Below are 11,883 nucleotides of genomic sequence, written 5' to 3'. Positions count from 1 at the left end.
AAAAAAGTAGGCCTAGGCATTATATTTGTTGCTACACGGAATTGAATTTGACATTCAAACAGATTGAAGAGAAAATGTGTTTTCTACTCAAAGGTAATATAAACACTTTCTGGCAGTACTTTCCCTGCAATAAAGTAACATTTGACTTTGTTCATCTAAAAAGCCTTAAGAATTTGATTAGGTCTACTTCTCCTAATTCTCTCTCTCAGCATTAGGCTTGGAACTGTGAAAACGAAAAGAAAAACAAAACACAACAGTGGAAGTCATGGCTTTAATTTATAGGCTATTTTACACTCCAGTGTTAAACACTTTTGTGGAGACTTTCAACAATGGTCAGTGGTTTCGAATATGCCTGCTGTATAAAACCTAGGCTATTAATCACTGGGGAGCAGTGGTGTAAAGTAACTAAGTACATTTACTCAAGTACTGTAGGCTACAATTTTGAGGTATTCTTTTTACTTTATTGGAGAATTTCCAATTTCTGTACTTTTACTTCTACTCCACTACATCTCAAAGGCAAATGTTGCACTTTTACTCCACTACAATTATTTGAAAACTGAGTTAGTTACTTTGTAGATTTTGATTATTATAAACATACATTAACCACTTAAGCACTATACACTTCAACCATTTGAAAATAGCCGATCCACAAGCTCACAATGCGTCGCGATGCAGGCATTGAGAGCTTGTAGCTATTTTCAAAATATTTATTTGAAAACTTGTGGTACATTCTGCATAATGACTGAGTATTTTTACTTTTGGTACTTTAAGTAGTTTGATGCCAATACTTTTGTACTTTTACTCAAGTACATTTTCAATTAAGTAAAACATTTTTGTACTTTTCCCACCACTGCTGGAGTGTAGGCCCTGTGTGTGCGGTGCGCTATAATGCATGCTTATTCTTTTTTTTGCCAACAGTTCTACATGTAGGGATGATACGGAATAAATCAATTAGTGTTTGTTTTTTTTACATTTTACTGAACATAGTTACTGCAAATGTTCAACGACTTCTGAACATTTTGTAACACTTGTGCACCACCTAGTGGTGTAAATAAAAGTCTGACAGAACGTATCTTTTGTGATTTTATTCTTACGGAACTACTGGCTGTGATACAGTATACAAAATAGCATGACGAAAAAAAATCTTCAAAAGAAGTGCACAAATTTAAAACGAGTCGACATGGTCTATGGTTACTTTTAAGTTTGCTTACAAAAGGTTTTGCAATAAATAAATATAAATTACATGAGATTGAAATTCATAATGCAAATGAAAGGCAATTTTTAAGGCACACCTCATATCCCAAAATGTACCTTACGAAACAGTAATATGGCATTTCCTTAAGGACAAAAACGAGCTTAATTTCCATTTACAAAAGAAGCAGCAATTCTTTTATAATAATAGACGAATGTTCAGCATACAACTACCCTGTGGCAGAAAGGTCATTTTTTAGAGCACTTTGTTATAGACTTGTTGCCTTTTAACCCAAGAAGTTGGTGTTGGATCACAAAGTAAAACCGTTGTCATATCATTTTTAGACAGTATTATGTGGCTAAAACCGTGCAATCAGAGCTTATTTTAAATATATATAATATACAATATTATAAACATCTTGAGCATAAACTGATGAATTGTAGGAAAACGTTAATTATTGCTGAGGAAATGGATGCTTTAGATTAGAAGCTGATTTGGTTTAGTCAGAACACCTGAGGCCAAGAAATTAAATACCGCAACAAAGGACTTAGGTCACCTCTCACAATCAAAATATCTGCATAGTCTTAGCTTTGAATGATAAACACAGTGAGTGACCACGAATACACGTTCAATAACATATTAGAAACAAGGATGAGGACATGAGCCATGTTTTACGTTGAATTTGCTTTCAGCCAAAAGGGGGTCCCCCACCTATGCACACATTGCAAAGCTTTAGCCGTTCCCTGCTGTTCATACTTGCTACAGACATGTATATAAATAACATTTCCATGTATAGGCTGGGGCTCGCATTCCATAAGATTAACTCGACAAGTGTTGAGAATTATGAAGACTTGCGGAATATGGACTTGGACATACTGTAAGCTTAACATGAAATTAAGCCTGCCATGTTCACCCTTTTCTGGAACACCAAAATTAAATTCATAAAACCTTCTGTGGGTAATTAGTGGTGTGCCAGTCATGTATTTTAACAGTTCTGATGGGCCAACAGCAAAAAAAATTGTCTATTTACAAATGACTATAAAAACACACCTGCTCAGCATGCATGTGGAAGTCTGTACAAAAGACAAATAAATAATGCACTTTTGTTATTCCAACTGCATGCATGGTCTAGCCCCACCTATTATCAATGTGCAGATTGTGCTTATAAGCACATTAAAATGTGTTTATAATGTACAGTGCAGTTGTCTGCTAAATTGTGAAAATGTTGGAGACTATGCATGCATATGCACACATTTAAAAGCTCATGAAATTCATAGGACAGGTGCACTAACGATCCGTGTCACTAATAGCCCGTTATATACTAAAATCCTACAAGTCTCAGCTTGCACATAGAACATACAAGCGTCACACATTGCCACTGCAATAAAAATTACCTGATATTAGAAAAAGCTGGTGTTTTTCATGAGTAAGCAAACATTGACAAAAGAAAAAATATAACAGCCTTGATATGTATGAAAAAGTAACAAAATGTTTACAAAACGTTGGTCAGTTAATACAAAAAGTTTGCAAAAGTACGAAACATTTCATGATCAGACATGGATAGCCTCTCGAGGCCATAGAATTTTACCTACTATAAATAGTATACTAATGCCCGTATAAAAACCTTTTTTTTTTTTTTTTTATTCTGTAAAATAAGGTTAACAAAATAAATTCTATACAAAAAAAAACATAAAAAAGGAATGAGAAGTTAACCACTTAAACCCTGTAGTCTTAGTGAAACGGACTTGAGTTACAACTTGGGCCACTTTTTCCCCCCGACTACACCAAATCTCTTTGCCAAAAATAGCTGATCTACAAGCTCAAACGCACCGCATTTTGAGCTTGTAGATCAGCCATTTTTGGCAAATGTGGACATTTTTGCTGGGGTTCAAATGGTCACAGAAAAACATCTATATACATTAATCTAACAAAGGGAATGGATCTGGCAGCCTGACAAGTCTGCCACTGGAGACAAAGCCAGCTGGATGCCATGGATAATCCTTTTTTTTTTAAAGTAAAAAGATACAGAAACAAAAACAATCACCAAGTTTCATTCAGGTCCTCTGGATGTGGTGGAGGAAGTGCTTCTGGAAGGTGTGTGGCCACTTGTGTGGCCACCAGTGTGTTCTGTTTCTTGGAGCTGCAGCAGGGCTTGAAAATCCGCGGATCAATAATCACCTCTCCAAAACGTCCCTTGTAGACAATCCCACAGCACACCTTTTGCCTGCAGAGAAGATTTATAAAAAAGTGTGATTTAAGTTGGCAAAGACAGAAAAATGATGGACAGATGGCAATGAAATTACATTGTTTAATGGCAGTGACGTTATGTACCTTTTCCAATAGGAGCGGTCAAGGAATTTGAAGGCAGAAGGAGTGGGGCGTCTCTGTTTGGACTCTATGTCTGAGCCATCATCTGACTGATTGCTGTAACTGGGAGACCTGGACGGAGACATACTGGAGGTGGTGCTGTGGGCATCAGAGTCTGCTTCAAACAAACATGGGAAAATATTTATTAGAGCAGTGATTCTAAAATCTTTCCATGTCAAAGACCCTCAAATTATTTTGCTGCACAAAATATTTTGTGCCAGGGATTTGCTATTTTTTTTTAAATTTGTTAAACAGATTTTGATGGTATATTAACTAATTCAGCTGACCACACTTTGAGGACCACTGCATTAAATAATCAATTGGCCAACAGGTCCCAATATACTCCCGTTTTGTTTGTTTACCACCTATGCATGTACATGATCCCATGCAAGTGGCATTGCTCACATACTTCACTGTGTCCTTCATGCCTAAATGGACATCCACCCGCTATATCCACTAGAGGGCAGGATAGGGCACCATTTTTCTATACTAATGGTAAATAAATAAACAGCTACCTACTTTCTATAGATGTATAATTACAGGGCTTATGCCATATGTTCTACTACACTGTGTAGATACATACACAGACTCAACGTTAGGTAGCATAAATGGGGCTTGTATCAGATCAAAGACTATTATAAATTATGTTGAATTGGTTTGAGAGGTGTAAAGTCACAGTTGCTATATATCCAACAACATTACACCACATTTGTTATTTTGAGGTTTTAGCTCCTACGTATTAGTGACAGTGGTACTGAAGTTAAATTTGTAAGTCAACCACTTTACAACAACAAGTCACCTACTTTGTCTCTTCAACATATGAAGCCTCTTCAGTTTGGCTTTCCTCTTCCCATCACCACTCTTGATCTTCTTGGGTTTGGTCAACTTGAACCCTGGTCCAGCTCTGGCATCCACCACCTGTTTTCATTTACAAACTCATTAGCCAGTCCAAGGTGCCGTACAAATCAGACAAACTGGGCGATATGATAGGTGAATTAAAAAACCTTTCCCCAATACTTACATGATTCCAGTTCTTATTGGAGCCATTTGGTAACTTTTTCCATCTCTTCACCAACAGCACACACGCATTGCAGATGTCTCCCTCTCGATCTTCTGATAACCTTTATGGATAAAATTAACACAATTTAGGCATTTAGTAGACGCTCTTCAGAGCGGTTTACAGTAACGGAGGTAATGCATAAAATGCATAGAAATAGTAATCTAGGATCATAGGTAAACCAAGAACTTATCAGTCTTAACAGTATAATATCAAAAATCTATAATCTACACACACACACACACACACACACACAATATAGGATGCCAGGTCTACATACACAAATGTAACTGAATGCGAACACAAGAAACACACATTTTTCTTCATCAAAGCAGGTTAGTGTACAAACCAGACCGTGTATTCCTTTAAATCTGAATCCTCACCCAAAACACAGCCTGAAGGTCTCCTCATATCGACTGCTGTCTGTGAAACGTGAACTGGAGGACTTGGTCTTACAGATGCAACATCCGTCATTACTTCGGTAGATCTTTGATTTGTGGAAACCAAACATATTGTGTTCCGCAGTTGGAAAAATCTGAGAGTAGAAACAACTCATAAATAACAATGTTGCTACGTCAATCAACTCATCACAAGTGTATGAACAGCTGCACAGCAAAATCCACAGACTGTGTCCATTTGAAACTCAGATTGTATAAAGCAGTGGTTCTCAACCAGTGGTCCAGGGACCACCAGTGGTCCTTGAGGGGGTTCCAGGTGGTCCCCAGCTAAATGATGGAGTTGGAAACCAAATGGACACTTATAGATCTTTAACTCTTGAGCGTAAAAAAACAAATGGACCCTTACAAGTCCATTTGGTTTCATTTTATGCTCTCAAGAGTTACATTATTGTTAAACATCTAATTAAAGAATTGTTATTTTGATCAACGTTTGCCTGTTATTTCTCCTATGGCACCACATCAATACAGCATGGAATTGTAGACAGAATCGTATCCAATGATTACAAAATATTCTAAAGTCTTGGGTCTGTGAGGCTAAAATCTCATCAAATGGCGATTAATCGGTGGCTCAAATACGAAATAAATAATGGACCTTGATATGAAAAGGGTTGAAACCCGCTGGTATAAATATACAGTAACCAATGCGGACCGGTGAGGATTTTACTGTGTACAAATAAATCCCCGTGACGAAAAGGGGCGGTACCCCCAGATACACCAGAAAAGCATTAGTTTCCTAAGAAATAACATTACAATTAAAAAAAAAGACGTCACATACATAACACTGCACTCAGATAATTATACAGATAATAAAACCGTAAAATAACTAGAATGACAAAATCTAGTTTTATCATTAGTTTGGGGACGTTCATTTATAATAGAAGTCGCGGGAATGACAGAACAGAAAACAATTTAAAATATCGTCGTTGTCGCTTGCCGATAAGAACGGATCTTCAAGCCAAAAAATGATTTTGTTTTGACCGTAGATCAGTTCTTATCGACAAGCGACATTGCAATCAATTCCATTTCAATTCAAGGGGGCTTTATTGGCATGAGAAAACATACGTTGACATTGCCAAAGCAAGTGTCAAAATATAATAAAAAAGCGTTTAAGAAAATGGAGAAAGTACATTTGGATGGGGTACAGTATTGTGTTAAACAGAGCTATGTCACACTGCGTCGTCATAAACATGCTATATATACACACAGGGTATAACGCTTTTTGAAACAAATAGCAGCAATCTTTTACAGTCACTTTTGGGACAATTGGCAGCATTTACTCTCAAAACTATTTGAGAGAAAAAAATCCAGACGTCAAAGAGCTTCAGCATTCAGCAAGTTCACAGACTTTAATTACAAATATGCTATATTAACGGATTGTTAATAAGTGGAACACATCACGTGTAAAAAAAAATGTATAATCATCAATAAACTAAAAAAGGTTTGGTGACTTCGGGGCCGACAGATAGTTAGAACGTCCGTCGGTCACACAGGACGACGGATAGAGACGGAGGGTCGTCGGTCAGCCGCTTCTTTTTGAAGTCAACAAACAAAAAGCTACCCGGGGCTAGTCGTTGTTGGAATGTGTTCAACATCAAATGAGCGCAGCTTCGTGTCATGTAATACATAAACTTCGTTCAGCTGAAGCGCACACTGCGTGTAAGTGTTGTTTTTAAAGTGTTTTAACATTTAAATTGGTTCTTCTCGGTGCGTCGGCGCAACAACATCCCTTTAAATTCAAACTTTTGCCCGCTAGAGGAGCGCCAAACACGGCTCATTGTTGTTAGCTAACATGCTAACTGCCGTCTCCACGCCACGCTCTCTCCCTCTCTCTGTCCCCATTGTGTGTTGCGCGCAAGCAACAACCCGTGCACGTACACACACACATACATAATAATACTACTATACAAAGACACGCTCAAAGTCACACTTCTGGTAATTCAGAAAAAGATGCCAGTCTACTGTTATGTTTAGAAGAGGACATATAAGCGGACTTACCTAGCGACCACCAGAAACTTTGAATCTTCGGCCGTAGTAGTGTATGTTTGACGCACTGCCAGCGTTGCCAGGTTTTGAGAGAGAAAGAAGCAACCCTCAACCCTGGTCTATGAAAATAAGCCCAGAAGAAAGGAGCCCTCATTGGCTATTTGAATATAGCAGATCTATAAGCTCGTATGCGACGCGTTGCGAGCTTGTAGGATCTGTTTTTTTTTTGTTTTTTTTTTTATCTTGAAACAATTTGGACATTTTAACAACACAAATCTTGTATGGGGGTCCCTGGCATACAATGTTTTTAGATGGGGGGGGGGGGGGTCCGCAGACAAATACATATTCATTTGGGGGGTTCTCTTGACTTGAAGATGTTTGAGAACCACTGGTTTGAACAACAACATTTAGGAAACCAGCCCAAATAAGCAACTTTAGAAACAAGCCCAAAAAACGCAACACACAAGCAACAATATTTACAAGCGACTTTACAGAAAAAGCCCAAAGTCGCTTATAATAAGCGGACATGGCAACACCGCGCACTGCGCATGCCTTACTACTGCATACAGCTGGGGATTACAATGTCATTAGCATAAAAACACGGAATGAAAAGGCTCGCGCGGAGAAAGGCCCATATAAGGAGCGCAACGGTATCTTTTGAACACGCGCTCGACCAATCGCCGTCGTCCGTGCGTAGTGTTTGTGAACGTTGAATTCTGGGTAGTGTAGTGAAATTAGAGTGTTCAGTCCTGTTTGCAACCTCACCGTTACACTCAATGTCCCAGAATGCATCTAGTCAATGGGTTTTAAAAATAAATAAATAAAACTGCCCACTTGACATGGCGCGAACGAGTTTGTTTACATTTTTACAAGCCGCTGTTGTGGAGTGCCAGTGGTGGACAAAGCACTCACACGTTTTACTTAGGTAAAAGTATCAATACTGTAATGTAGAAATACTCTGTTACAAGTAAAAGTCTGGTAAAAAAATGTACTTGAGTAAAAGTACAAAAGTATAGGCATCAAAATTCTACTTAAAGTACCAAAAGTAAAAGTACTCACTATGTAGAATGTCCCGTTTCAGAAGTTATCAGAAATCTTATGAAAATAGCAGATCTGCAAGCCCACAATGCGCAGTTACATGTTGTGAGCAGATCGGCTATTTTCCAGCCAAAGTTTGAATAGGGCTGAAGCCCTTCTCTTTATACAGTCTATGGGCTGAAGTGGTTAATGTATGTTCATTGTTTTGTAATAATAATCAAAATCTACAAAGTAACAAAAGTTTTCATATAAATGTAGTGTAGTAAAAGTACAATATTTGTCTCTGAGATGTAGTGGAGTAGTAGTAAAAGTACTGAAATACTAAAATTAGAAATACTCCAGTAAAGTAAAAAATACCTCAGTACGAGTAAATGTACTTGTTACTTTACACCACTGGTGGAGTGCATACTGACGCAAGTGATGAATGTGAATGTTTTATGGTGCAAAAGTGCAAAGGGTCATTTTGGCGTACATCTCATTAAAAGTAGTACAACTGTACAATGTGCATTATTGATGCTTTATTCTTTATATATATTTTTTTACACTGTACACGGTTGCTCACTTAATAAACACTACATTACACATTTATGTCAATAAATGTACAACAGTATTGGAAAACAAAAATATATATCTCCCAAGATGCTCATAAGGGTCGTACATAGACAAGTACAACACAATCAGCTGAGACATTGTTGGCACAGGAGGAAAGACATCCTTCACATCTTAATATCACTCTTGTCCTGCACTTCAGGTTTATGTAGCCTAGAGGATGTCAATTGATAATGGTATAAACTAGATCTGGGGTTAACCTTATTTTCCCTTTCTTTTTTTTCTGAATTTTGCATAGCAGAAACCATGATGATAATTCAGGAAAGGAACATTTTGTATTTTGTATGTTTGCTCCACATATGGTCACATTAGGTTTTCCAAAGATCAATGTACTTTAGATCTTAAAGAGTCTGGCAAATATCCAATGGTTTGTTTATAAAACAGAGCCGATGCAGTGTAAGGAGTCACTATGATGATAAAAGGGTAGGAATGGTTAGAGGTATGTAGCCTACATGAAGGTTATTATTAGTCACTCTTCATCAAAAGATGGGCAGAGTCCTGTGTGGAGGACATGTCAAAAATGTAAAGCAATGACATGGCCATCATTCTTGTCTGTCTGACTGAATAAATTGTGCATTTCAGGCATATTAGCTACACCGTCTTGTTGTCATGAGAGGCGGAACCGTATCCCTGCTCAAGTAATTCCAAGTACAAGAATTGCATACTTCTTATACTTATCAAAGAATGAGCCAAAATGTGACACACCATTTTATTTACGTAGGTGAATCATCCTCCACCCTTCAAAACACCTACCCCTGCCATATACATACTTATAAAGCATACTTCTACATCATTTGCTTCAAGCTCTGCATTATGACATTGGAATCTGAGTTGACAACAGAGCAAGCAACATGACAGACATAACAAAATAATACTGCTCTTCTTTGAAAATATATTAACAGTTTTTGTTCCTCATTTCCCTTAAATATAGCCATTGTCCGCAATTCACAATAACAATGAAAATATTTAGCTTTCAATAAAACAGTATAGCACAAGTGGGTTATTGTTAATGTGAAAATCATGAATCATAATAGAAAACATATTTTTAACGTCTAACGGCAACATTATTGAGGATAAAAACATATCTTGAAAGGCTCATTGCACTCAATATATGGCAAATGTAACAGTAGCTTTAATATAAGCCAGAAAACGTCCTTTGTTCAAGTCTCTTCCTGCATAAAAAAGGTTTAATTGTTCTTTTTAGTGGTCCCCAGTGATCTTACTTCCTGGTCAGGTCCATCTGTTGCAAAGATGGCGGGCTTTAGATAGCACCAACACCTTTGATAAGTGAAGCTTCTAGGGTAATGTTGAATTCCTGCAGAGTCTGCAGCACTCTGATCAGAGAATTGACCAATGAGTGGTCCTTAATCAGTGCAGCATCCTCGTACATCTGCACAGTGATTGGACAGTCTGCAAGCAGAGCTATCCAATGGTGCAGCAAATGGTCCCTAGAAGTGGAAACACTGCTTAGTTAACAACGTAACCACAATGCATCTATCAATTGGGTGGGACCTCCAATATTTAGTTATGTCCTATTCTGCTGTCTGAAATAATCATTAGGCAGCTGCATCTATAGTAAACGTACTGAACTACAAGGTGGAATACCTCTTGTCAATGTCACTTTTATGAGACAGTATATCAAATCAGAGGATGCGTTTTTTTGTTGTTGTCAAAATGAGATGGCGTTAAAAGGATCCCTGGCTAATAAGCCAAATATTCCTTAATTAATATACATTATAATTGTCCTCTATAACTAAAATGTAAAATTAAAAACACCTTAAATATTTTATTTATTTTAGAAATAGTTCATCTTTCACTCAATAGGGGCAAATTGACGATGTCATTTGTCTATGTGTGGTCTAGCCTTATGGAATTTATGCAATGCATGTGAAAGGTTAATATGAGCATCAAATCAATATTCTAAATATGTTTTTTTGCACATGCATTCCGCCAATTCCATAGGGCTAGACCACACATGGACAAATGACATCATCAACTTGCGACAGGCATTGCCCCTCGTAAAATATGAACGGTTTCTAAAATAAATACAATATTTATTAAGGCATATTTGGCTTATTATCCAGGGATCCTTTTAAGGGAGAGCAGGGAGAAGAGTCTAGGATGCATGGATCTTGGTCAGGTTGTCATAGGGAAGGGAAGGACAGAAGTCACTGTTAATTACTTTCTTCACTGTTTGGAGATACTCTGTTTATTTGCTTATTTACTTCAGTAAATGTCTGTACTACCTATGAGTATGTAAAAGAACAAAAAGAATAAACAAAACGTTAAAAAAAAAAAAAAAAAAAGAAGTCCTACGTCTGTATGTTATCTTATCTACAGTAAGTGTGCAACAAAGGGTGAAGGGTGGATCATATCCTGAAGGTGATGGGGTGCCTTGTAGGTCATCACCATATGCAATATGCAACATTATTTCTCACCGTTCTTGTCATTTCTTTTATGACAATAACATTTTGAAGTTCCTACTCAACCACAAAATCGGTTTAGTATGTTTAGTGAAAGGAGAGATTAGATATCTGTTTTGTGAGGTTATTGGTGATGGTTTCCTACCTTGCTCCTAGACAGACAAGCATCTGGAACTTCCCATCCTTCCCAATGTTTCTTGATGTGTTACCAATCGCACGCATGAACCGGCAGAAGTGGCGCACCCTGGTCTGCCAGTTCTCATCCAGAGCCGCCTCTCTCTGCTCTGCACTCTCAAAGTACACTTGTGACTTTTCTGTAAACATATAGGTCAATTACAAGCAAGGTCAGTGGGATAGTGATTCATTGGCAAGTAGAATGAACAACTGATTAAAGACTGACAGTAACATTTTTAAGGCTTTACCCAAGAAGTCCCAGATGAAGACATTCTTGAAGAGTCGTGGCGATTTGAAACCGTGCTGAAATACTTGCTCTAATGCCCAGACGAGACCATATTCCCCACACAGCAGAAGGGTCAGACTGCCTCTCTGTGGAGAGTGAAAAATAGCAGAGCAACAAAAAAAGATGTGTCATTCATATAAGAATTTAAAACAATATATGTTTTCTCATTTCAAGAAAATGTCCTATTTATGTTTCTTACACCTGATATGATCGTTTTTATATATCTAATGCAGAAAACGAATAAACAGAAATAAACCTTGTTGCTTATATGTGATGTTCTTGTTGTCACAATAACA

At 37.5% G+C, this 11,883-nt stretch overlaps 2 protein-coding genes across 3 annotated transcripts in view; both read right to left on the bottom strand.

Moving 5' to 3' along the window:
* Positions 1 to 1,097: 1,097 nt before the first annotated feature.
* On the bottom strand, positions 1,098 to 7,132 carry sinhcafl (SIN3-HDAC complex associated factor, like). 2 transcript variants are annotated; one of them, XM_084045836.1, is made up of 6 exons: positions 7,070 to 7,132; positions 5,000 to 5,151; positions 4,581 to 4,680; positions 4,363 to 4,477; positions 3,524 to 3,677; positions 1,098 to 3,416 (listed from the first exon to the last, which is right to left on the bottom strand). In XM_084045836.1, exons 2-6 carry the CDS (start codon positions 5,125 to 5,127, stop codon positions 3,233 to 3,235), a joined length of 681 nt encoding a protein of 226 aa, XP_083901962.1. In that variant the 5' UTR covers positions 5,128 to 5,151; positions 7,070 to 7,132; the 3' UTR covers positions 1,098 to 3,232. The 2 variants fall into 2 exon arrangements, with proteins under 2 accessions (XP_083901962.1, XP_083901963.1); XM_084045837.1 differs by having other exon boundaries at positions 3,524 to 3,674.
* Positions 7,133 to 8,593: 1,461 nt separating this feature from the next.
* Positions 8,594 to 11,883, bottom strand: part of dennd5a (DENN/MADD domain containing 5A) — a 40,528-nt gene continuing 37,238 nt past the window's right edge. Inside the window, exons 21-23 of the mRNA XM_084062560.1 lie at positions 11,550 to 11,673; positions 11,273 to 11,441; positions 8,594 to 10,152 (exon numbers count right to left, since the gene is read on the bottom strand). Coding sequence (XP_083918686.1) covers positions 9,966 to 10,152; positions 11,273 to 11,441; positions 11,550 to 11,673 — 480 coding nt within the window. The 3' untranslated portion in view covers positions 8,594 to 9,965. The remainder of the gene's footprint in view (positions 10,153 to 11,272; positions 11,442 to 11,549; positions 11,674 to 11,883) is intronic.

Source organism: Gymnoscopelus microlampas (genome assembly GCF_963454915.1).
Source record: "Gymnoscopelus microlampas genome assembly, chromosome: 1".
In the NCBI taxonomy this organism is placed as follows: domain Eukaryota; kingdom Metazoa; phylum Chordata; class Actinopteri; order Myctophiformes; family Myctophidae; genus Gymnoscopelus; species Gymnoscopelus microlampas.
Note: the sequence above shows the minus strand (reverse complement) of the source record. Positions and strands in the feature narration are given on the sequence as shown.